The sequence below is a fragment of the Oncorhynchus masou genome, chromosome 28 (genome assembly GCF_036934945.1).
Source record: "Oncorhynchus masou masou isolate Uvic2021 chromosome 28, UVic_Omas_1.1, whole genome shotgun sequence".
Classification (NCBI taxonomy): Eukaryota; Metazoa; Chordata; class Actinopteri; order Salmoniformes; family Salmonidae; genus Oncorhynchus; species Oncorhynchus masou.
Genome location: NC_088239.1, coordinates 75,265,522 through 75,291,677, shown reverse-complemented (window position 1 = coordinate 75,291,677; position 26,156 = coordinate 75,265,522). Strand labels below are relative to the sequence as shown.

The 26,156-nt window shown below is 43.3% G+C and overlaps 1 protein-coding gene across 4 annotated transcripts; it reads left to right on the top strand.

Moving 5' to 3' along the window:
• The first annotated feature begins 1,040 nt into the window (after positions 1–1,040).
• Positions 1,041–20,843, top strand: ncs1a (neuronal calcium sensor 1a). Of its 4 annotated transcripts, none has more exons than XM_064943358.1 (9): positions 1,046–1,464; positions 9,348–9,372; positions 14,635–14,773; positions 15,545–15,623; positions 16,620–16,708; positions 16,966–16,986; positions 18,060–18,137; positions 18,583–18,701; positions 18,789–20,843. In XM_064943358.1, the coding sequence occupies exons 1-8, from the start codon at positions 1,401–1,403 to the stop codon at positions 18,679–18,681; spliced, it is 594 nt and encodes a 197-aa protein (XP_064799430.1). In that variant the 5' UTR covers positions 1,046–1,400; the 3' UTR covers positions 18,682–18,701; positions 18,789–20,843. The 4 variants fall into 4 exon arrangements, with proteins under 4 accessions (XP_064799432.1, XP_064799430.1, XP_064799431.1 ...); XM_064943357.1 differs by having other exon boundaries at positions 1,047–1,464; positions 18,583–18,683; XM_064943359.1 differs by lacking the exon at positions 16,966–16,986 and having other exon boundaries at positions 18,583–18,683.
• The last annotated feature ends 5,313 nt before the right edge of the window (positions 20,844–26,156 follow it).

Genomic DNA, 26,156 nt, shown 5'->3' with positions numbered 1-26,156 from the left:
AAAACTGAAGCCCTGTGCCCAGGTAGTAGGAGAAGCACGTTTGGATTATTCCTTTGAGATGTTGCCTGCCAGTCAATATCTTATTAAAATGGGTACCATACAAACATTTTATTTCTCATAGGCCTATACTCTTGTTGAAGTCAACTGGAAAATCTAAAGGTTTTATTTCAATAGCCACACATATCCCTGGTGTTTATTGGAAAATACTTTAGTGCACATTTTGTCAAGCTCAATTACCCCCTTGTTTTCAAGCATGGTGGCGGATGCATCATGTTATGGGTATGCTTGTCATTGGCAAGGACTAGGAAGTTTTTTAGGATAAAAAGAAACCGAATAGAGCTAAGCACAGGCAAAATCCTAGAGGAAAACTTGGTTCAGTCTGCTTTTTAACAGACACTGGGAGACAAATTCAACTTTCAGCAGGACAATAACCTAAAAGACAAAGGCAAATATACGCTGGAGTTGCTTACTAAGTCAACATTGAATGTTCCTGAGTGGCCGAGTTACAGTTTTGACTTAAATCGGCTTGAAAATTGATGGCAAGACTTGAAAATGGCTGTCTAGCTATGACCAACAACCAACTTAACAGAGCTAGAAGAATTTTAACAAGAATAATGTATTTTACAATCCAGGTGTGCAAAGCTCTTAGAGATTAACCCAGAAAGACTGTAATCATTGCCAAAGGTGATTATATAATGTATTGACTCAGGTGGTTGAATACTTATCTAACCAATATATATTAGTGTTTTATTTCATTTTTTTTTACAATGTTAGAATTTTTCTTCCTTTTTTATATTACAGATAATTTTGTGTAGATTGTTGACAAAAAAATGTCAAATCCATTTGAATCCCAGTTTGTAAAACAACAAAATATTAAAAAAAAGTCAAGGGGTGTGAATACTTTCTGAAGGCACTGTATATATAGAGAGAGAGAGTACATGAGGAGGAGTGGCTCCTGTTGCCAGGGGTGAACAGTATCAACACATTCCCGGCTGGCCACACACACATACTGTGTACACACACTCACACACTCCCTCCTCTCTTCCACCCTATTCCCAGTAGGGTGTTCCAGCAGCAGCAAGCCAGGATTGCAGGAAGCAGGAGTAACACGGCTGAGTGGTTTACAGGCTACAGCCCTCCTCTCCAGACTCATCCTGCTACGCCGAGAGGAGAGACTAACGCTACTGCTGCTCTTTCATAGTATTCTTTGCCTTTTCCTGATCGTTTTCCCATTTTTTTCTATAATTCCACTTAATTTTATGTCTGCTACTTGAAGAGCAAGACTTTAAGAAGTATTTTTGATTATATATATATATTTTTTTTTAAATGGTAATGAAGGTGGCAGAACTGGGAGTCTTTTAAAGCACGTGGAGAAAGGCTTAAAGGCATATGCTTGAGCTATGGGGAAGTCCAACAGCAAACTAAAGCCTGAAATGGTGGAGGAGCTGACCAGGAAAACCTACTGTAAGTATAGCACTCTCTTTCTATATCTTTAGGTTCGACTCTTTTCATTTATCCCTTTCCTTTCTTTTCTGCCAGTCTGTCTTGATATAGCAGACCGTTTTCCTTTCTTTTCTGCCAGTCTGTCTTTATATCGCAGACCGTTTTCCTTTCTTTTCTGCCAGTCTGTCTTGATATAGCAGACCGTTTTCCTTTCTTTTCTGCCAGTCTGTCTTTATATCGCAGACCGTTTTCCTTTCTTTTCTGCCAGTCTGTCTTGATATAGCAGACCGTTTTCCTTTCTTTTCTGCCAGTCTGTCTTTATATCGCAGACCGTTTTCCTTTCTTTTCTGCCAGTCTGTCTTGATATAGCAGACCGTTTTCCTTTCTTTTCTGCCAGTCTGTCTTTATATCGCAGACCGTTTTCCTTTCTTTTCTGCCAGTCTGTCTTGATATAGCAGACCTTTTTCCTTTCTTTTCTGCCAGTCTGTCTTTATATCGCAGACCGTTTTCCTTTCTATTCTGCCAGTCTGTCTTGATATAGCAGACCGTTTTCCTTTTTTTTAACACTACTTTATTTGTAGACTTTCTCATTCCCTCTCCAACCGCCACTGTTCTGTGCTCTCTTTGATGGCCCAACCTTAAAAAAACATTAACATTTGATTGCTACAGAAGAGGATGCCTTGAAATGAATCTAGCATTTTACAATAGAGCCTTAGGTAAAATGACATGACTTACCCGTTGGTTGCGATCCTTGCCTTTAAAACAGGCTATCAGCACACTGTTGTTGAAAGACAGCCAAGTGATCATCAGGTAATGTGCTTTGTCCAAGTCTTGGATAGTGATTAATTGTATGCAAAAGCCAAATAAATAGAAAGAAAGACACATTTGTAATGGCGATACTATGGAGGGAGACAATTATACAACTTTCTTTGCTATGTAAACTTTTCAGCTACTCCTGCCATACTACACATTTGGACATTAAGATGTTAACGAGCAAATCTCAAATCCTAAAACTAAAGAGAGACTCATTAAATCATATTTATTGAATATCTGAAAAGTATTTCAGTTTATTACACTGTTGTAAATTGGTCGTCCAGTCTTTGGAAGGTGATAGCCATTCGGTAATGTGGTTTGAAGACATGGACACAGCAACCATTGTAGTACATCTTCCTCTCAGATCGAATGGCTTTCCCTCAGGTGTGCTAATACAAGTTAGAGACTCAGTAGTCACTCGAAATCCGCTTAGCGCTTGATGCAATACTTCTAATGAAGATTATGAAGCCATGCTCTAGAACAATGTCGACCAAATAATATGCTGCACTAGATCAGAGTAGGATAAAATGTAATCAAGTAAAGCAATTACTAAATAGCTGTATCTGTCCTTTTGAGAAACCTTTACAGGTAATAGATATGTCTACATGGTGAGAGTGGAATGCTTTCCCCTACAGTAGTGTGTGTGGCTTGTTTATCACTCACCACCATACTAACAGAGATAAACTCTGACCTTTAGCAGGGTCAAAGGTTGAACCAGACCTCAAGGAACACCCCCATGGAGTGAAGGTAAACTCTTGCGGATAACGATAAAAGCCGACTACCATGTCTGTTATGTCTCACTGTTTCTCTGGTCAAGAACACTCAATGAGATGGCTAAAATTCTCAAAAGTTACCTTCTTTTGTATCTTCTGAAAAAACAATATTTAAAGCTGCAATATGTAACTTTTTGGGTGACCCGACCAAATTCATTCAGAAATGTGTGTTATAGATCTGTCATTCTCATTGCAAGCAAGTCTAAGAAACAGTATATCTGGCCTATGTGCGCTATTTCTATGCTTCCCATTATTAAAGAGCTGTTTAGATACAATCATTCTCTACAGCAGGGTTATTCAACTCTTAACCTGCGAGGTCCAGAGCCTGCTAGTTTTCTGTTCTACCTGATATTTTTTGTCTTTATTTAACTATGCAAGTCAGTTAATTAACAACAAATTCGTATTTTCAATGACAGCCTAGGAACAGTGGGTTAACTTGGTCAGGGGCAGAACAACAGATTTTTTAACCTTGTCAGCTTGGGGATTCAATGCTAATCCAACGCTCTAACCACTAGGCTACCTGCCGCCCCAATTAATAGCACACACCTGGTGTCCCAGATCCAAATCAGTCCCTGATTAAAGGGGGAAAATGAAAAAATGCAGTGGAACCAGTTTCGAGGTCCAGAGATGAGTTAAATTTTCATTGATGGATATAAAAAACGTTAAAATCACTTGGAAATCAGCATCAAGTGATTTTAATTTGGCAAATCTGTTCCCATAAATTTCCACGAATAATAGAAATACACATGATCATAAACAAATGCAAGTAAGGTTTGAAATTATTATGTTTTATTCCAATCTGTTTGGGCTTCTTGCGCTTCATTTGCAGTCTACAAATGATTTGTAATTATGTTCCGGCCCCCTGACCATTTGCTCAAGAAAAAAAAATTGCCCGCAGCTGAATCTAGTTGATGATCCCTGCTCTACACTATACTTCCTTGTTTTGTCACATAAACTGAAATTAGGCAAATTATTCTAATTTTAGGATCCAGGAAATGACGGCGCGATTTCTGCATAGTGCATCTTTAAAGGTGCTGTATGCAACAATTTCACCTGACAATAGTAATACATTGGGTGGTAAGGATGTCACCATAATCATTGTTGTTATGAAAAATGCTTTTTAAATCAAATATATTATTGTCATCATTAACTATTTGGAGTTGACATTTATTACCAGACAATTACTGATGTTCAGTATATGTCCTGCTGGTAGTGTTAGATATTAAAGCTGAAATATGTCCCTTTTTGTGCAACCCAACCAAATTCACATAGAAATGTGTGTTATAGACCTGTCATTCTCATTGAAAGCAAGTCTAAGAAGCTTTTCTGGTTAAATAAAAGTGAAAAAAATCTAAGAAACGGTAGATCTGTTCTTTGTGCGCTATTTCTATCCTTCCCGTTATTTTCATTTTTGCATTTACATGAGGTTTTTAAAACCAGCTTCAAACAGCTGAAAATAAAATGACTTTGGTTATGGAAAAGAGATTTCACAGCAGTTTAGATGGTACAATGATTCTCTAAATTGAGCGAACTGTACACATTTTTACAACCAGGAAATGGAGGAGCGATTTCCGCATAGCTTCTCTGCTCAGCCTTGATCATTTGTTAGCTAGTTAGAATTCAGAAGAGATTTCACAGAAATAAATCAGAAGATTATGTTCCTGTGTTTGAATGTGTGTAATGGCAAGACACATCTTTCATGGTGAGGTGTAGCGTGTGAAGTGTGTGTGTGTGTGTGTGTGTGTGTGTGTGTGTGTGTGTGTGTGTGTGTGTGTGTGTGTGTGGATGAAGACCCCCCCATTGAGAAGGGAAGTGAGCATGTCAAACGGGCTAATTTCATGCTCTCACACGGGGTCTCGCGTTTCCTAATTATAGCAGTATGTGTGCCAACCTAAAGTGCTGTCGGGTAGAGGGTGCGGTTGAGACATCACTCTTTGGTTCTGAATGCAACTTCATTGCAGGGAGATCACTTCCATATAGTCTCATTGCCTCAGCAATCACCACAGTCAATGTTTCAGTTTTAATACAGGGTGATAGCGATATGACGAGAAGCACTTAAAATGGTTCTCATGTACTCTGGGGAGTGAATTTGTCATGGAAGTCTATTCAGTCCTGAGGAGGAAAGTGCTGGGCATGCAAAAAGGAATGACGAGAAACCAGCTTTTGTTTACTACACATCTCTCACTGAGGTAATTTAGTCTAGGGTTTCCCAAACCCGGTCCTGGGGTCCCCCCCTGGGTGCACGTTTTGGTTTTTGCTCTAGCACTACACAGCTGATTCAAATCATCAAAGCTTGATGATGAGTTGGTTATTTGAGTCAGCTGCGTAGTGAGTGCTGGGGCAGAAAACTAATGGTGCACCAAGAGAGAGTGCACTAGGACCGAGTCTGGGAAACACTCATTTAGTTCACTAAGACATGACAAATCAATCAGATAAAATCAATATTTATTTGTCAAGTACACAGGATACAACAGGTGTAATCACAACAGGTGTACAGTGAAATGCTTACTTGCAAGCTCTTTCCCAACAATGCCGTACTAAATATCAAAGGTAAGAAGATAAGATACAAATAATCAAATCAGGTTTTATTGGTCAATGCAGTAATAATAAAAACACACAAGAAATAAAACCACACGAGAATATACTCTATATACAGGGTCAGTACCAAATCAATGTGCAGGGTTACTGGTGATAACCTAGGGGGCTGGCGTAAATGCGTTTTGAGTTAGCTGATTTAGTTGGTTGACTCGTTGAAATCAGTCAAATGTATTTATACAGCCCTTTTTTGCAGTCTTGCATGATCTTGCTGTCAGATTATACAAGCTTCTCCTGTTTTCTGCTCTGTTTCTTTTGACCCTGTAATTGTTTCTCCTTGAGAAATGGAAGGGTATAATTAGGTTCTCATTGGCATAGCTCTAAGAGCCAGCCTCCGCTAAAGCCATTAACATGCCCACCCACACACACACACACAGTACACACACTCTCTCCATGCTGCACACACACAGTACACACACTCTCTCCATGCTGCACACACACAGTACACACACTCTCTCCATGCTGCACACACACACACACAGTACACACACTCTCTCCATGCTGCACACACACAGTACACACACTCTCTCCATGCTGCACACACACAGTACACACACTCTCTCCATACTGCACACACACAGTACACACACTCTCTCCATACTGCACACACACAGTACACACAATCTCTCCATGCTGCACACACACAGTACACACACTCTCTCCATACTGCACACACACAGTACACACACTCTCTCCATACTGCACACACACAGTACACACACTCTCTCCATACTGCACACACACAGTACACACACTCTCTCCATGCTGCACACACACAGTACACACACTCTCTCCATGCTGCACACACACACACACACAGTACACACACTCTCTCCATGCTGCACACACACAGTACACACACTCTCTCCATACTGCACACACACAGTACACACACTCTATCCATGCTGCACACACACAGTACACACACTCTCTCCATACTGCACACACACAGTACACACACTCTCTCCATGCTGCACACACACACACACAGTACACACACTCTCTCCATACTGCACACACATAGTCACACACATTGGCTCAAAGGATCATATTGCCTCAATCCATCAGCACAAGCAACAGTCAAACTCACTATACCATGCACACGTGCACACACTCATCCACCAAGCTTTCGATAGCTCTGCACTATGCAGGTTCTAGGTCTAGTCCTCCTTCCTGCTTCTAACTCCCCTTCTCCCCTTTCCATCTAGCTCTTCCTTTGTTCTTCCCTTTTTCTCTGTCTGCCTCTTTGTTGTTGCTTCCTCTCCCTACTCTCTTCCACTCTGTCCTCTTCTTCTTTTCAGCATGACTGCAGTTCGTCTTATTTCTTATTGCTCTGCCCTTCGCTTGGAGAGGCTCACTCCATATCTTTTCTCATTTTAAAGCCTCCCTCTTTCTTTGTTTCCCCCTACTGTCCTCTTCCCTTCCTCCTCCCCCTACTTTCCTCCTCCCAGTACTCTCCTCCTCCTACACTCTTAGGAAAAAAAGGAGCTATTTAGAACCTAAAAGGGTTCTTTGGCTGTTCCCATAGGAGAACCCTTTGAAGAACCTTTTTTGGTTGCAGGTAGAATATATATATATATATATATATATATATATATATATATATATATATTTGACCATAAACAGTGAGTATTGTTTAACAACAGCATAACATCCCACTGCTGCCACCAATTGCAGGCTAATAACTCAATACTCTCTCACTCATATACGTTCTGCACTCACTCACAGTCAGAATATTTCTTATTGTCTACTACATTTCTACCTTTTGTTCTCCCTGGTATGCATATGTTCTCTGGTTTCCATGGAGATTAATTGCTTCCTAGAGCCCACGAGGCTTTTTCCCCAGACCCAAGTTAGTAGATTTTATTTAATGAAGTTGGATGTTTTTGTTCTTCCACCCGTACGACTGAGTAAAGGAAATTAGGGAGTATGGAGATCTGTTATTTTAAGGTAGACTTCGCATCTCTATGACATCATGTCAGAAATGTTCACATTTGAACTGTAGTGTTGGGGGAGGGGGCAATGAAGTTCCTGTTCCACTGTTCTTGATCCACTATTAGCTCAAGTGCTGTCTCAATATCTCTCTTGAGTTTTAAACACTCTGATGCTATGCAAACTGGCATCTGTCTCTTTCTGGAGAACAGAGGCAGCCTATTAAGTTGATTTCATCACTAAGCTGCTGTCACGATTGTTATAAGAAGTGGACCAAGATGCAGCGTGGTATGTTTCCATCCTTTATTTTGGAATAGAAAACTTTAAAGAACAAAACAACAAAACGAACAAACGAAACGTGAAGCTAATATAATGCTCACAGGCAACTATACATAGACAAGATCCCACAAAGCACAATGGGAAAATGGCTACCTAAATATGATCCCATTTACATTACATTTAAGTCATTTGGCAGACGCTCTTATCCAGAGCGACTTACAAATTGGTGAATTCACCTTATGACATCCAGTGGAACAGCCACTTTACAATAGTGCATCTAAATCATTTAAGGGGGGGTGAGAAGGATTACTTTATCCTATCCTAGGTATTCCTTAAAGAGGTGGGGTTTCAGGTGTCTCCGGAAGGTGGTGATTGACTCCGCTGTCCTGGCGTCGTGAGGGAGTTTGTTCCACCATTGGGGGGCCAGAGCAGCGAACAGTTTTGACTGGGCTGAGCGGGAACTGTACTTCCTCAGTGGTAGGGAGGCGAGCAGGCCAGAGGTGGATGAACGCAGTGCCCTTGTTTGGGTGTAGGGCCTGATCAGAGCCTGGAGGTACTGCGGTGCCGTTCCCCTCACAGCTCCGTTCCCCTCACAGCTCCGTAGGCAAGCACCATGGTCTTGTAGCGGATGCGAGCTTCAACTGGAAGCCAGTGGAGAGAGCGGAGGAGCGGGGTGACGTGAGAGAACTTGGGAAGGTTGATCCCCAATCAGAGACAACGATAAACAGCTGCCTCTGATTGGGAACCATACTAGGCCAACATAGAAATATAATTCACCTAGATAACCCACCCTTAAATCACACCCCAACCTAACCAACATAGAAAATAAAAGCTCTCTATGGTCAAGGCGTGACAGCTGCCTGTGCTGTCAACAGAATGGTGATGGAGGCCCGTGCAAGCCCATCCAAATAGTGGACTTGTGGTGCTGTTGCTTCGCCATTTGTCAGGTACTAATAGTTTGTCAGAAAATACCCTATGTTTTAACAAATGCAGTTGACTCCTGATAAATACAATTGGTGCACGCTGATATCTGGAGTAATAACAGAATAATAACAGAATATACACTTGTTAACAGTGCACATGGTGTTAACATTTATGATGTATTGATGTTCGTTCTTATAGGGGGGAAACACAGTTTTGGTAAACCAGGATGGTATAGAGATGTATGGAGTTATATTAGTTGCACCAGAAATCGAATCTGAATTTCTTCATTTTGAATTTGTGTTAAGAAATAGACTTTCTGTTGGCACTAAAATCACTCCATAGGGGGCTTCATTATTCATACATTCTCTACCTTTTATTTTGGCTTTTTATGTTTAAATATTATCTTTAAATTATTAAGATGAGCAGGGTTACACATAGCATTTTACTCCCAGCAGATGTAAGTTATTTCAGCGACTGAATAACATACGAAGCAGCCAACAGTGAAAACCTCCTGTCGGTCTTGTGTGTTGTCTTTATGTCAATTGTTTTTCTTCTAACAATCTCCTTTTCTCTGTTTTCTGTCTGCAGTCACAGAAAAAGAGGTACAACAATGGTAAGTTCCTCCTATTGTCTCAGCTAACAACTAAGTCAACCCCGTATTGCAAATGCTCCATTATACTTGTGTACCGTCAGTCAACAACAATGCAATACATCTGTGAAAACCTCTGGTTCAACTGCAAAGCTGCAATGTACCCCTGGAGCAGGTTAGGGGTTAAGTGCCTTGCTCAAGGGCACAACAGCTGTAGGTGGTGAGTCAGCTGGCATTATAGTCGGCACCAGAACTCAGTGGCACTCTCTGTTTTGTCGATTTTGCATCAACCATATTTGTGAAACGCTAAAAACTTCAGCAAACTCCTACAGTGTTTATGTTACAGCAACCTTCCTGTTCAGCCCTCGTTACCATGGACACCCAATGCATCACCGGGCTTTCATAACCACATCTTGAAATAGAAGGCTCTTTGTAAGGCGTTACAGCTTTCAAAGTATTGTAGCTGATGCCTCGAGTTGAATTTGGACAGACACCGTCCTTCGAATGAAACGTTAAATTGAGGTGGTTGGTAAAGATCCCGTGACATCGCAAGACAATGGGTGTCCTTTCTACATTTCATACCTGGCCTGTCACAGTAATGTAGTAGCAATGACCAATAACTATCCCCTGCCTGTGAAATCACTGCTTTCTCCTCCACTATAAAGTGTGGCGAGCGCTCGGGCACAAAATGGCTGCCGTGTTTCGAAAGAACACTGTGAAGCCTAGTGAAAAGGGCTTGATGAAAACAATCTATCATTGGCCATCCTCTGAGGAATGGTGGTGGGCTGGCCAGGCTCTGTGTCCCTCTGTGTCCAGACTCAGTGTGTTGGCTGAGGTGTCAGGCCACACACATATGTACGTGGGCCAGGTACCACAACAGAGGCCAGTGGCACAGCTCTCCTGCCTGAGACTTTGCTGGCACCGCCACTAGCTGTGGCAGCTGCAGACATAACCTCGCTAGACCAGCCTGGCCCTCAGCCTGTAGCCAGAGGTCCACACCCTGAGAAGCTGCTGCCTTGGTAGCCGTATACAACCCTGTTGTTATCTCCTCATAGTCATTATAACCTCTGGCTAGTCTCTGGGGTTATGAAGGTGGTGCCGTGTTCTGATGTTGCGGCCAGCTTCCGATTGGTTAACCGTTTTGCCGGTCGCCAGATTCATTACTATATTTAGGCAGAACTCACTGTTTAAAATAATAAAACATGCACGATTGGCCGTAGGACAACTTAAATAAGTAAAAATATCAACGAGTATTGAGTGAAGTTTACAGACACCTGCAATGCGTTGAAACTGGCCATAAGAGCAGAATATAAGAGATGTGGTGTCGCAAAAGCAGCTAAACATTTATGTTCGACATAGCCAATCAAAACAAAGGACGTTTCTGTCACAACGCATCACCTCAGACCAGTGCTAGGTTATTTTGACCTCATAACCTTTCTGTGCCAAGTTCTGTGGCTCCCCCTCTTGTGGCTCCCCGTACACACCACAGATGGAGAGCTGTTGACACTGGGTCGAGTTCCCACTCTGATAAGAAACTTATCGAGAACCGCAGAGAGACATGTTACTGAACGACATGACATGAAGGAAAAGCAAAGAAGGAAAAGCAGTCAGAAAGAGAAGGAGAGAGAAAATGACCCCTCACATGCCCCATCCCCAGTCATGCCCCAGTCCCAGTCATGCCCCAGTCCCAGTCATGCCCCAGTCCCAGTCATGCCCCAGTCCCAGTCATGCCCCATCCCCAGTCATGCCCCAGTCCCAGTCATGCCCCAGTCCCAGTCATGCCCCAGTCCCAGTCATGCCCCAGTCCCAGTCATGCCCCAGTCATGCCCCAGTCCCAGTCATGCCCCAGTCCCAGTCATGCCCCAGTCCCAGTCATGTCCCAGTCATGCCCCAGTCCCAGTCATGCCCCATCGCCAGTCATGCCCCCGTCCCCAGTCATGCCCCAGTCCCAGTCATGCCCCAGTCCCAGTCATGCCCCAGTCCCAGTCATGCCCCAGTCCCAGTCATGCCCCATCGCCAGTCATGCCCCATCCCCAGTCATGCCCCCGTCCCCAGTCATGCCCCCGTCCCCAGTCATGCCCCAGTCCCCAGTCATGCCCCAGTCCCAGTCATGCCCCAGTCCCAGTCATGCCCCCGTCGCCAGTCATGCCCCCGTCCCCAGTCATGCCCCCGTCCCCAGTCATGCCCCAGTCCCAGTCATGCCCCAGTCCCAGTCATGCCCCAGTCCCAGTCATGCCCCAGTCCCAGTCATGCCCCCGTCGCCAGTCATGCCCCCGTCCCCAGTCATGCCCCCGTCCCCAGTCATGCCCCCGTCCCCAGTCATGCCCCAGTCCCAGTCATGCCCCAGTCCCAGTCATGCCCCAGTCCCAGTCATGCCCCCGTCGCCAGTCATGCCCCCGTCCCCAGTCATGCCCCCGTCCCCAGTCATGCCCCTGTCCCCAGTCATGCCCCAGTCCCAGTCATGCCCCAGTCCCAGTCATGCCCCAGTCCCAGTCATGCCCCAGTCCCAGTCATGCCCCAGTCCCAGTCATGCCCCCGTCCCCAGTCATGCCCCCGTCCCCAGTCATGCCCCCGTCCCCAGTCATGCCCCCGTCCCCAGTCATGCCCCAGTCCCAGTCATGCCCCAGTCCCAGTCATGCCCCAGTCCCAGTCATGCCCCAGCCCCAGTCATGCCCCAGTCCCAGTTATGCCCCATGAGAGGAAGCCATTGGAAAGAGACAACACACCCACACACAAACTTCTCTGCCCGCCACCAACCACAATACCCTGCCGATCCCTATTTTGCCTCGCTTGTCTTTGAAGTGATTTTGCATCACCCCTTGCTGTGAAGTCAGTGCTGGAAGAAGACTCTCACCCAAAGCGTTTACAGTGCTAGCTAGCTGACATGAATAGAGCCGAGCGAGATTACAAATCACAATGCCAGGGGATCGTTCTGTCTGCCGAGTAGGCAAACAACACATCAAACGGTAATAAAACAGGGGCTGTCGCTGTCATCCACTAGTGAGCCTACTGCTTACACCCTTGTGTGGGAGCAGTGTCAGTCCCTCATCTCTTCCTCGTTCAGATGTGGTTTTGGATGAAAGACTGGTCTTTCTCAAGGCTAGGGGTAGTTTTGTTTGAGTAGCAGTAAGGTAAGAGCGCCGGGAGTTTGATCAACGGCATTGGCACTTGGCTTAGAACCAGTGCAAGGGTGACATGAACATAGAGCTCTTTGGCCAAGCACACCAGTGGTGGGTTTGGCGTTGAAGAATAGAAGCTTATGCAGAAAAGTTTGTCATACCTACGGTTAAAATATGGTGGTGGGTGGTCCTCCCGGGTGGCGCAGTGGTCTGTGCCACCAGAGACCCTGGGTTCGAGCCCAGGCTCTGTCGCAGCCGGCCGCGACCGGGAGGTCCATGGGGCGACGCACAATTGGCCTAGCGTTTTTGGCCGGTAGGGATATCATTGTCTCATCGTGCACTAGCAACTCCTGTGGCGGGCCGGGCGCAGTGCACACTAACCAGGTCGCCAGGTGCACAGTGTTTCCTCCGACACATTGGTGCAGCTGGCTTCCGGGTTGGATGCGCGCTGTGTTAAGAAGCAGTGCGGCTTGGTTGGGTTGTGTTTCAGAGGACGCATGTCTTTCGACCTTCGTCTCTCCCGAGCCCGTACGGGAGTTGTAGCGATGAGACAAGATAGTAACTACTAACAATTGGATACCACGAAAAAGGGGGGTAAAACTAAAATTTAAAATAAAAAATATGGTGGTGGATCTTTGCTGTTATGGGGCTATTTTGCATCCACTGGTTCTGGGGGTCCTTGTTAAGGTCAATGGCACAATGGACTTTACCAAGGACATTTTAGCCCAAAACCTGGTTGCCTTTGCGAGGAGGCTGAAACTACCAGCAAGATAATAACCCCAAGCACCAATCAAAATCCACAAAGAAATTGTTAATTGACCATAAAATCAGCATTTTGCAATGGCCATATCAGTCTCTGGACTTGAACCCCATTGAAAACCTGTGGTTTGAATTGAAGAGGACAGTCCATAAGAACAAACAAACGATGAAGGATCTGAAAATATTCTGGATGGAGGAATGGTCTAAGGTCTAAGATCCCTCCCAATGTGATCCCTCCAATCTCATAAAACATTTTAGAAAAAGGCTCAGTATCATGCTAGAGCAGTGGTTCTCAATCCTGGGCCTGGGGACCCAAAGGGCTGCACATTTTAATTTTTGCGCTAGCACTACACACCTGCTTCAAATCATCAAAGCCTGATGAGGAGTTGTCGATTTTAATCATGTGAATCACTAGGGTCCCCAGGCCCAGGATTGAGAACCACTGTGCTAGAGTATTGAAAAAAGGGGTGCGGGCCTACCGAGGGACGCAGCAGTCTAAGGCACTGCATCGCAGTGCTTGAGGCTTCACTACAGACCGGGGTTCGATCCCAGGCTGGGTCACAATCGGCCGTGGCCGGGAGTCCCATAGGGGGGCGCACAATTGGCCCAGCGCTGTCCTGGTTAGGGGAGGGTTTGGCTTTACTTGGCTCATCGTGCTCTAGCGACTCCTTGTGGCGGGCCGGGAGCCTGCAGGCTGACTGGTTGTCAGTTGAACAGTGTTTCCTCCGACACATTGGTGCAAGCTGGCTTCCAGGTTAAGTGGGCGGTTGTTAAGAAGGGCAGTTTGGCCGGTCATGTTTTGGAGAACGCATGACTTGACCTCCGCCTCTCCTGAGCCCGTTGGGGATTTGCAGCAATGAGGAAAGATCGTAATTGGGGAGAAAAAGGGAGTAAAAAAATAAATAACAATAAAAGGGGTGCTAATAATTTTGACCCCTATCTTTTTGAGAATTGTTTTTATACTTGTTAAACAAAATCTCTTTCTCTGAGCAATTGTATTAGTATAAAATAATATAATTTCCCAACTTTTTAAGCATATAATATAGCTTAGTATTTGTAATTATTATTATATACAGTATTTCTTTAATCATTTTCTTTTAAATGCTATTTCTTCATAGTGAATGTCAGAAAAATTCAAAATATCAAATATGTTTGGGATATTTGATTTGTTTATTATGCTGCCTTTCATGCAGACAACACTCTTATCATTGTGCTACTTGATAGCAGGACGTTCTTTATCTGATCTTTCTAGCAGGCCTCAGGGATCCTTACTTTAGGAATGAGTTTCATCAGTCACACTGAATGCAGTAATTGTTCCATTCATCGATTCACCGCTCACCACCTCTCTCTTTTCTCCCCTCCCTCCCCTCTTCTTCCTTTCCTCATTCCTCCCTCCATCCACTCCCAGGTATAAGGGTTTTATTAAGGACTGTCCTAGTGGTCAATTGGATTCAGCTGGCTTCCAGAAGATCTACAAGCAATTCTTCCCCTTCGGAGACCCCACCAAGTTCGCCAGCTTCGTTTTCAATGTGTTTGACGAGAACAAGGTAACAGGCTGCCTGCGGAACGCATTTATGTTCACTTTATTTTCTTAGAAACTAGGACAACAGTAAACCAATTAACAACCTTACTGGCTTAGTGTATGAAAGGACATCACTTAACATCCCTTATAAAATGCTTGGATTGGGTTCCATTGCATAACTGAAATGTTTATGTCATGGCTAATGTACTGGTCCTCTGTAGTGCAGTTGGTTGAGCATGCCGCTTGCACTATGGGTTTGATTCCTGGGACCACCCAAAAGTAAATGCTGTATGCACGCAAGACTAAGTCTCTTTGGATAAAAGCATTTGCTAAATGGCTTAATTTTTTGCTTGCTTTAAGTGTCCTCTCAGTCTGCAGTCATTTCCATTGAGAAGCCAGATTTTAGTTATTTCCTAGAGATTGTGAGATTAGATTGAATGGTTGGTCTCTCTCACTCTTCTGTGGAGAAAATAGCCTGTTTCTGTGTCTGGTCGATTATTTTCTCCTGTCTGGCTGTGACTGTTTCTTTGGTTATGCGTCTATCACTTTCATGTTCTTCTATATCCTTCTTCCCTCTTTCAAACATGCTTTACCATAGTCAGGGGGGCTATATCGGTCCACTAAAACAGGACTATTAAAGACCCAGTATAATACTTTTTGAACAATTTCATTGTGTTTTATTTGGAGGGGGGTGTACCCTGAGCTCCCCTACTTCTTCCCTCCGCGGTCTCTCTCCTTCCCTCCACTTTTCTTGTACTAACTCTTTATCTCCCTCTTTCCTTCTGTTTCTCTGCAGGATGGACGTATTGAGTTTGCAGAGTTCATCCAGGCCCTGTCGGTCACCTCCAGAGGGACCCTGGACGAGAAGCTCAGATGTAAGCCTGGAGAAAATATCCTAGGGCCTAAGCTTTAGCTCAGCAGGCTAGCACAGTCTTGAGGCGCGCAGTCGACCCAGGTTCAAACCCAGTCAGCCACAGCATTAAAAATAACACAACAATTCCCTCTCTTTCTCTCTCCCTATCCCATTCTCCCACATGCCCTGCATTACCATTTCCTCACACTGACCTTTGACCTAGTCATGTTGGCTCCTGCATCAACATCATCTCTACTCTTCCCAGACGCCTGTATGTGGTCACAGCTGTCGTTGTAGCTGAACGGCAGGGATAACAGGAATAAACGCTATGTATGCAGTGTTGAGATATACTGACACACACCCTGTTTCACACATGCTGATACTGTCACACACACCCACACCTCTGCACGCCTCAGGTCATTAGCAGGAGTTGATCAACTGCTGACAGTTGTTGATGCAGTAATTGGCTAACAGGTAGAGAGGTATTAGAATGCATTTCAATCGTAGTGAAATTAGGTGTCACCTTACTGTATATATTAGCAGTCCTAAGGAATATATAACAAGTTTCCTCTGGGCCTCCCGAGTGTCGCAGTGGTCTAAGACACTGCATCGCTGTGCCACTAGATTCTGGGTTTGAGTCCAGGCTCTGTCGCAGCCAGCCGCGACCGGGGAGACCCATGGGGCGGCGCACAATTGGCCCAGTGTCGTCCGGGTTAGGGGAGGGTTTGGCCGGCAGGGATGACCCCGTCCCATCGCGCACTAGTGACTCCTGTGGTGGGGCGTGTGCAGTACACGGTCGCCAGGTGCAATGTGTTTCCTCTGACACATTGGTGCGGCTGGCTTCCGGGTTAAGTGGGAATTGTGTCAAGAGGCAGTGCGGCTTGGCTGGGTTGTTTTGGGGGATGGACGGCTCTCGACCTTTGCCGAGTCTGTACGGGAGTTACAGTGATGAGACAAGACTGTAACTACCAATTGGATACCACAAGTTTCCTCCATGTGCTGTTTATGGCTTTTGCAGGGGCCTTCAAGCTTTACGACCTGGATAACGACGGTTACATAACTCGGGACGAGATGCTGAATATTGTGGACGCCATTTACCAGATGGTGGTAAGTTCTTCCTCAGTTGTCTCAACATCAAATATTCAGCTTTGATCTATTCTCGTAATTTAGTTGATGGGTACGGAGCATCATAATCAGTATTTCAACATTTCAATGGGAGCGTCTGGTTGTTGCTCTTAAGTGAGCCATTTTGAGACAGTTTAGATGATACCTTGTCCCGTGTAGTGTTTAGCATTTAAAGAAATATTCCGTAATTTCATGCAGGTAACAGTCATTTATGTGTGTGTGTGTTTGTTTGCGCGCAGCCGCGCGTACAGGGGAACACGGTGGGTACAACGTCATTTACCAGGGACCTCTTTTTGTTTATTTGCAGCTATGGGCAGCGCTCCGGGCTTATGGTGCACCATGGGGAACAGAGCTAACTACGAATCCTGTAACAAAAAACTATGCTTGATCAACTGCTCATTGGATTCAGTTCGATCTCACTTTGTCAATTATGCACCTTTTAAAGGCAATGTTCCCGGATTTGCAGAGACTGCATTCAGGTAAATGCTGCATACCTCGGCTCAATTGGAAATTAGGACTACCTTTAAAATGTCAAGCGTGCTATTACACAGCTCTTCCTCTGATCGGATTGAATCCCAGCCTTAGTCTATAAATTATATACATACTTTCTGACAGCTGCAAATAAACCTCTATCCCTTAACACACAATGGTGTAGGGCTCTATCCTTACCAGACTGCCATCAACTGCTGCTCGGTCTGTTCCAACATCTCATTATCATCAATAAATCACAATCATCAGATGACCGATTTTTATTTCATACATCGACTATACACCACACCACGTAAAATATTTCAAATTAAAATAGTTCCCGTACCAAATTGTTTGCTCTTTCCCCCATGGTTCCCAAGGCACTTTTTTGCATATGGTTTCATGAATGTCCAGAGGTCTCCTCATTTTCGAATCAGGTTTTGATGTCTTTATCCACCATTGTTGCAAAAAAAGATTCCCTTTTCACCAACACCACTACTGTCAATCACTGTTCTTCCATGGCTCTTACTGTTTGTGAAAAGCGAATATGTCTTGCCAGAATTACAGCAGCGCAAAAAATGATTGCTTTACGTTGGCAGGAACTTTACTCTCTGCCATTATGTCAATGTGTGCTTTCATTTATGAACATTGCAAACTGGATCTTTCTGTGTCCTGCATGCATGGTGCTAAAGAGGCAAATGTAGAGTTATTAACTTCTGTTGTTAAAAAATAGAATTGTTATGACCTGCAATTTGTGATATTTTCTGTAAATGAGGGCCTGTGAGTGTGGGAGGGGGGTTGTCTGTTGTCTTTGTTACCATGCATATGTTAAATGAAATAAAATGTAACATTTGGTCACAAAAAGGGGAACACGGTGGAATTGCCTGAGGAAGAAAACACACCAGAGAAAAGAGTGGACCGAATCTTTGCCATGATGGACAAGGTAGAGTAAAGAAATCACACACCTGTCTAATGCATGTGAAAGATAGGCCAACGGCTCCAATGTATCTTCCTCGCCTCCTCAGTAGGATACATGTGCCCTGTGCGGCTGGCACTGCTCACATAGAAGGCCTGTTTTCAGTCGGAAAACTCTGATGCCCCCCTCAAGGAGGCACTAGCTAGCCCCCCGAGGCTTTTTGTCAGAGAGACTCCTTATCAAACCCAATGGAGAGTTAGATACTCTCTCAAGAGGCATTCGGAACTGGGCCAGACCAACGCTGACTGATTGGGTTGTATAAGGGTGCATTAAATAGGCTGTTATACACTATGCTGAGACTGATGAAGAGTGCCCTCTACTGGTTTAAATATTGAACAGCAGTCCAGCCATTATCCATTTGGTAATATGTAATAAAAGTATTATTCAAATGTGAGGATTTGTCGTTTTTCAGAACGCAGACGGATTGTTGACCCTGAAGGAATTCCAGGAGGGCTCCAAAGCAGACCCGTCCATCGTCCAGGCTCTATCGCTGTACGACGGGCTGGTTTAGAAGTGAGTACACTCCCCACAGTGAGTACCGCATCCTCTCAAATTATGATGTACATGAACATTTGACAGTTTCTCCTCCTATACATATCTCTTTTCTTCCCACGACAGTTGTCCATGATGGCCTGTTAACGTGGTGTTACCCTGCTAAGTGAGTGATGGAGTCTGCTACCTGTCTCGTCCTCTGACTCCTGCTCAGCCTTTTAGGGAAGCTGACAATGGTGGGCCGCTGCTGTCAATCATTCATCATCATCATGGTTTCCAGGATTAGAGTCAATTCAACAACCACAAACTCGTTTGCCTTCGCAGAAGCTAGTGCCGTCGATGTGCTTACAAGACATTTCTCTGAGAGACAGAAGGAAGTTAGGTACTTTTCTGTGGGAGGAAGAAGGGCCAGGGTTCATTAGGCACCAAACAGGAAAAGTAGACAAACAGGGAGGGACTACCTGGACTTTGTCCAATAAGAAATTTTCATTTTGTTGCGAAACATCTTTTTAAAAATTCCATTGCAAAGACCTAATGAACATTGAACAACATGGGACTGAACACAGGCTACTAGTCTACGGACCATGGATCTAAGCAGTTACCATCTTTATATATTTATGTTCTGTGATACAGAGCATCAGTTTAATATGCTGCAGCCAACGACAAGAAACTGCTAATGACATGCTGACTGTCTTTTAGAACGCTTGGGAAAGTCAACCTTATTTATTTAATTGGATTTAAATAACAGCAGCTCATGTTTGACATCAGCATGTATTAATATTGATTCTGTGTTCCTGCCGCACAAAGCTTTAATTGTTGAGGTACGTTTTTGATTTCAACACCAACTAAAAACTGCGAAGCGAACAGGGCCCAATTACAGATGCTGTATGAGTTTGAGCCAACTATTACATAGAGATGCATAGAAATTAAATGCTGAGCAGTTGCTTGTCTATGAGCAGTCCTAGAGACTTACACTACTGAATTGCAGACACTATAATCAGTGTATTCTCTCAAATTCCCATCATAACTGAACCGTTGTGCCGTCATGCGACATACAATATACATTTATGAGATGGAAAAGGGTGGAACGACACGGATTGTGGATCATTTGAAACTTGATTGAAATCTTGGAACGCTAAGTCAACAAGTACGATGCAAAATAAGTGTTCAAATAGATGTCTTTGCAAATGACTTCAAATGCATGATAGACGCATTATGTTTGTGTGTAAATACTAAGGTGACTATATGCGCTGTCGCCATAATCGTCAGGTTGGTTATTTTTAGTCAGTACCCTGATATGTAAAACATCCTCTGTGGTAGAAAATCATTTTGCAACCCTTTTACTTATCGCTCCATTGAACCAGACAATGCACCGACAATGACCATTTCACAACAAAGAAAATTATTTCCCTCCCTCTATAATGGGTGTTGTTCATCGCTCTATGGTAATGACTGGGGCACAATTTGCTTGTCATTCCATCGCTACTGCTTCAGTGAAATAGATTTTCCTTTGATTTTTTTTATACTGTGCACAAACTGTTCTCTCAAAAATATCAATTGAATAGGTGTTTTTAAGAGTTTGAGAGAAGTTGCAACTGCTGTAGTCGAGGGAATGGTTCGAGAAGTGTTTAAATTAGCTGTATAAAAACTCATCTTACCTGTACATAGATAAACCTGTTGGTAAATTTAAGGTATTTATTGGCCTTGTATGTTGATAACCTCAAATTGCAGATTTCATTCAGTATTTTACACCATGATGCATCTGGAGTGACCCAATGTACAGTATGTGGCATGCTGTGTGATTAGAAACAAGCTGCAAGTCATGTAGGCTCAATCAGTATGAATTTTAGGTTATCGCTGTTGACAAATTTTTCTATTCAATTCAGTATCATATGATTAGACAGGGTTTGTCAAATTGCCTTGGTATCAAACCAATTCTCACAGCATTTAAGGACACTATACTGTAAATAATGTAAACTGTTAACCTCACAGTTTACATAAAAGTGCTCATTGTTGACAAGACTATGAACAGACTATTCTTAATATTGAAAGTGAAAGTGACCATCCCAAATCCAAATGGCATACAAATGTAAATGTCAGTTGGTTTCCTTACTCAGTACATGACAGAGGTAGTTGTTTTTGTCTTCAGTGCTTTTGAAATAAAAGAGCTGCTTTCCTTCATTTGCCCCATGCTTTTGTATGCTCCACTAGCTGATTCAGTTTCCACGAGCATTGCTGTAAAAATGCGACCCAGAAGATTATGGACGTTGCTAAATAACCAGCAAACTTAAAAAAATAAAAACGTTCAAAAACCTGGGTGTCAGAAATAAGCTACAACTTCAAAAAATGTGAACACAAAATCCATATTTTCAAAGTGACCACCCTAACCTCAAAAAGGAATTATGTGAGACACTAAGAAAATAAATGAAGAGTAAGGACACATATTTTTCTTTTGGTAGGTTACATTAGCTGTACACTGTTGAACAGAAAAATGGTCTGAAAAACTCAGCACATCTGCTACTATGGAATAATTATTAGTATGTTTCAGTGGGAAGAGTTCAACCAATCGGACTAATGCAATATGGAGAATAACCACAATGCCCCAATTGGCCTGGATGTCAAACTAACTCAGATAAAAAAAATATTTTATTTTATTTAACTAGGCAAGTCAGTTAAGAACCTATTTTTATTTACAATGGTGGCCGAGCAACAGTGGGTTAACTGCCTTGTTCGGTTACTGGCCCAACGCACTATCCTACCTGCTGCCCCAAAGAGAAGAAGCCCAGAATTCCCAAAGTTATGAAAATAGTTCACCCTCTCCTATCTACAATAGTAGCTTCCTATTTACAACCAATCTGTACACCATGTTCATTTTTACAATGAGCAGGACGGTACCTGAGGGAGTAAGAGCACATAATCTCTCTAGGTGGAAGGATGGAAAGATATGTAATTGCAGTGATAACTGAAACTGGGCATGTGATGAACCCGTTCTCTCGTACGGTGTAAATAGTTATCCGAAATCGCATAATTCAAACCAGTTTGTGTTGCATTCAAAACCATTGGGAAAGAGTTCTGCCTTCCATATCCGTATGCTTTTGAAATGCACCGCTAAAGTTGTGGCTAGGAGTCCAGCTACCGATAGGTTTACCATTAAACTAAACTAAGGTAATCAGGGTTCTAATGGTTGTCATTACAGTGAAAACAGGGAAAATAAATTAAGGCTTCTAATGGAATATACCAGATCTCTAAATTCCACCAGAAGCCTTAATTTATTTTTTATTATAAAATGTGGAAAAAAACAAACATTTAAATGTTCCTTAAAATATAATTTTTTAGAAGTACTAATGTTAGTTTCCCCACGACAAAAAAAACAAAACTTTAATACATGTAATCGTGTATACTTGGCAAAAACAAATATAGACATAAATAAATGCATTTCTATAGCAATTGTGGTGGAGTACAAAAATGCTGGCGCAGTGGCTTCAAAACAGCGTCCCCACCAGTCATCTCAAATCAAATCAAATTGTATTGGTCACATGGCTAACAGATGTTATTGCGAGTGTAGCGAAATACTTGTCTAGGGTTTGTATACAGTGCCTTCGGAAAATATTCAGCCCTGTTGACTTTTTACACATTTTGTAACGTTACAGGCTTATTCTAAAATTGATTAAATAAATACAAATTCTCACAAATCTACACGCAATACCCCATAATGACAAAGCAAACAGGTTGACATTTTTGTATTTAAAAACAAAACAAAAATAAACGTATTTACATAACTATTCAGACCCTTTGCTATGAGACTCCAAATTGAGCTCAGGTGCATCCTGTTTCCATTGATCCTCCATGAGATGTTTCGACAACTTGGAGTCCACCTGTGGTAAATTCAATTGATTGGACAGGATTTGGAAAGGCGCACACCTGTCTATATAAGGTCCCACAGTTGACAGCGCATGTCAGAGTAAAAATCAAGCCATGAGGTTGAAGGAATTGTCCGTCGGGCTCTGAGACAGGAATGTGTCAAGGCACAGATCTGGGGAAGCATTGAAGGTCCCCCAAAACACATTGGCCTCCATCATTCCTAAATGGAAGAAGTTAGGAACCACCAACCTATCTAGAGCTGGCCGCCCGCCCAAACTGAGCAATCGGCGGGAGAAGGGCCCTGGTCATGGAGGTAACCAAGAACCCAATGGTAACTGACAGAACTCCATTGTTCTTCTATGGAGATGGGAGAACCTTGCAGAAGGACGACCATCTCTGCAGCACTCCACCAATCAGGCCTTTATAGTAGAGTGGCCAGACGAAGCCACTCCTCAGTAAAAGGCACATGACAGCCCGCTTGGAGTTTGCCAAAAGGAATCTAAAGACTCTCAGACCATGAGAAACAAGATTCTCTGGTCTGATGAAACTAAGATTGAACTCGTTGGCCTGAATGCCAAGCATCACATCTGCATGAAACCTGGCACCATCCCTATAGTGAAGCATGGTGGTGGCAGCATCATGCTGTGGGGATGTTTTTCAGTGGCAGGGCAGCGACACTCCCCATCCAACCTGACAAAGCTGGAGAGGATCTGCAGAGAAGAATGGGAGAAACTCCCCAAATATAGGTGAATCAAGCTTGTAGCATCATACCCAAGAAGACTCGGCTGTAATCGCTGCCAAAGATGTTTCAACAAAGTACTGAGTAAAGGGTCTGAATCCTTATGTTAATGTGACATTTCAGCTTATTTTTGATACATTTGCAAAAATTTCTAAAAACCTGTTTGCTTTGCCATTATGGGGTTTTGTGTATAGACTGATATTCACATTATTTAGAATCCGTTTTAGAATAAGGTTGTAATAAAAATGTGGAAAAAGTCAAGGGGTCTGAACTTATAAAAAAGTACAAGCAATTCAATGCAGACCAGTCTACACATTTTAAAGTTTGAATGTCGTTTCTAGCTTAAACGATCTAAGAGGAGTTGAATGCTAAATAATAATAATAAGTACTTTAAGTGGGGGTCTTGTTTTACAAGCCCACAATAATAATAATAATATGAGTATGTAAGAAATCTAGAGTTGTGCATTGCTATGCAAAACTACATTCCTTTGCATGCACACCTAATTGGTATTTTGATTCACATGATTCAATTCACAGCAATTGACCCAAATCACTATTAATACTATGGGCAAAGTTCATTTTTAGTTTCATAAAAAATAACTGTTTAAATGAATTGTCAGAATAAGTTAAACTTTATGGCCTTATTCGTGCGTGTCGGTGGAAAGTTTTTTTGGGACATGACGAAAACATGAATACACACTAATAATAGCGTAACAGTTCACTACAGTGTACAAGATACAGTATGTTTTGAATTGGCTACCAAGTTATTACATGCTGACCACATCCGTCGCGTCACGTTCGAGGATTGCAAAATAAATGTACACATGCATGTTATTCAATCATTGCACCTATACTGCTCGCGCACGTCTGCGTAGCCAGGCGCTAAAATATTACTTTATTCTATTTGTGATGCTTAACACGCTGCAAGTCCCGCCTCTCCCATCTCCTCATTGGTTTTTAGGAGCATATACCCACGTGGGTGATTGAAAGATGAACTGAGGTCCAGACTCCAGTCCAGTCGGTAGTGGTAATGCAGCTTAAATTTGGTTGCCAACCACCATATAAAGTCCAAAGACGAAGAAGCCTGAAGTAGGAGAGATTACTAGAAACTAACTCGGTTTACCGTTTTATCTGTGGATTAATTTTCAGAGTAGAGGACCTTGTACATTTCTGGTAAAATAACAACTCAATGTTTATATCCCAGGACAAATTAGCTAGCAACATCAAGCTAGCTAGCTAAATGGCCATCAATGTTTGCTTATCGACCTGTCCCCAAATTAATACAATTAGTTCAGAGTTCATTTTGATATTTCAACCTGCGTGTCCTGATTGCATCGGGTGCGGGGGGACAGAATCAATCTGCGCGTGCGGTCTAGTCTGTTCTATCATATTTTCTAGGCTAAATTACATGCTACTGCAATGTCCGACTGTCTCTCTCTCCTTGAGCAACGGCTCACTCATCTCGCACACATGCAAGTGATGCGCACAAACACAGATAGAGTATGGTGATTTTTATTTGGTTGATCAAATATTAATTAATTAATTCCCCCAGGTCTTCTGAGCAAAAAAAGTTGTGTGGAATTTTCAGTGTTAACATAAGACTAAAAACACCAGGAAATCAGCTCAAAGGGATTTTAATTTAAGAAATCTGTCAAAATATTCTCACACATAACAGAGACACGTGATTGTATACAAATGTAAGCAAGGTTTAAAATGGTTATGTTTTAGTCAAACATATCTGATGGTCTTCTTGCGGTCAATTTTCAGTCTACAAATGATTTGTAATTATGTTCTGGCCCCCCGACCATCCGCTCCAGAACAAAATCATCCCGTGGCTGAATCTAGTTGATGATCCCTGACATACCGTGTACACTATATATACAAAGGTATGTGGAAACCCCTTCAAATTATTGGATTTGGCTAGTTCAGCCACACCCGTTGCTGACAGGTGTATAAAATCGAGCACATAGCCATGCAATCTCCATAGACAAACACTGGCAGTAGAATGGCCTCACTGAAGAGCTCAGTGACTTTCAACGTGGCACCGTCATATGATGCCACCTTTCCAACAAGTCAATTCATCAAATTTCTCCCCAGCTAGAGCTGCCCCGATTAACTATAAGTGCTGTTATTGTGAATTGGAAACGTCTAGGAGCAACAACGGCTCAGCCGTGAAGTGGTAGGCCACACAAGCTCACAGAACGGGACTGCTGAAGCGCACAGTGTAGAATTGTGTCTGTCCTCGGTTGAAACACCCACTACCGAGTTCCAAACTGCCTTTGGAAGCAACGTCAGCACAAGAACTGTTTGTCAGGAGCTTCATGAAATGGGTTTCCATGGTCGAGCAGCCACACACAAGCTTAAGATCACCATGCACAATGCCAAGCGTAGGCTGGAGTGGTTTAAAGCTTGCCGCCATTGGACTCTGGAATAGTGTAAACGCGTTCTCTGGAGTGATAAATCACGCTTTACCATCTGGCAGTCCAAAGGACGAAATCTGGGTATGGCGGAAGACAGGAGGACGCTACATGCCGAATGCATAGTGCCAACTGTAAAGTTTGGTGCAGGAGGAATAATGGTCTGGGGCTGTTTTTACATGGTTTGGGCCCCTTAGTTCCAGTGAAGGGAAATCTTAACGCTACAGCATACAATGACATTCTAGACGATTCTGTCTGGGGAAGGCCCTTTCCTGTTTCAGAATGACAATGCCCCCATGCACAAAGTGAGGTCCATACAAAAATGGTTTGTGTGGAAGAACTTGACTGGCCTGCACAGAGCCCTGACCTCAACCCGATCTAACACTTTTGGGATGAATTGGAACGCGGACTGCGAGCCAGGCCTAATCGCCCAACATCAGTGCCCGACTTCACTAATGTTCGTGGCTGAATGGAAGC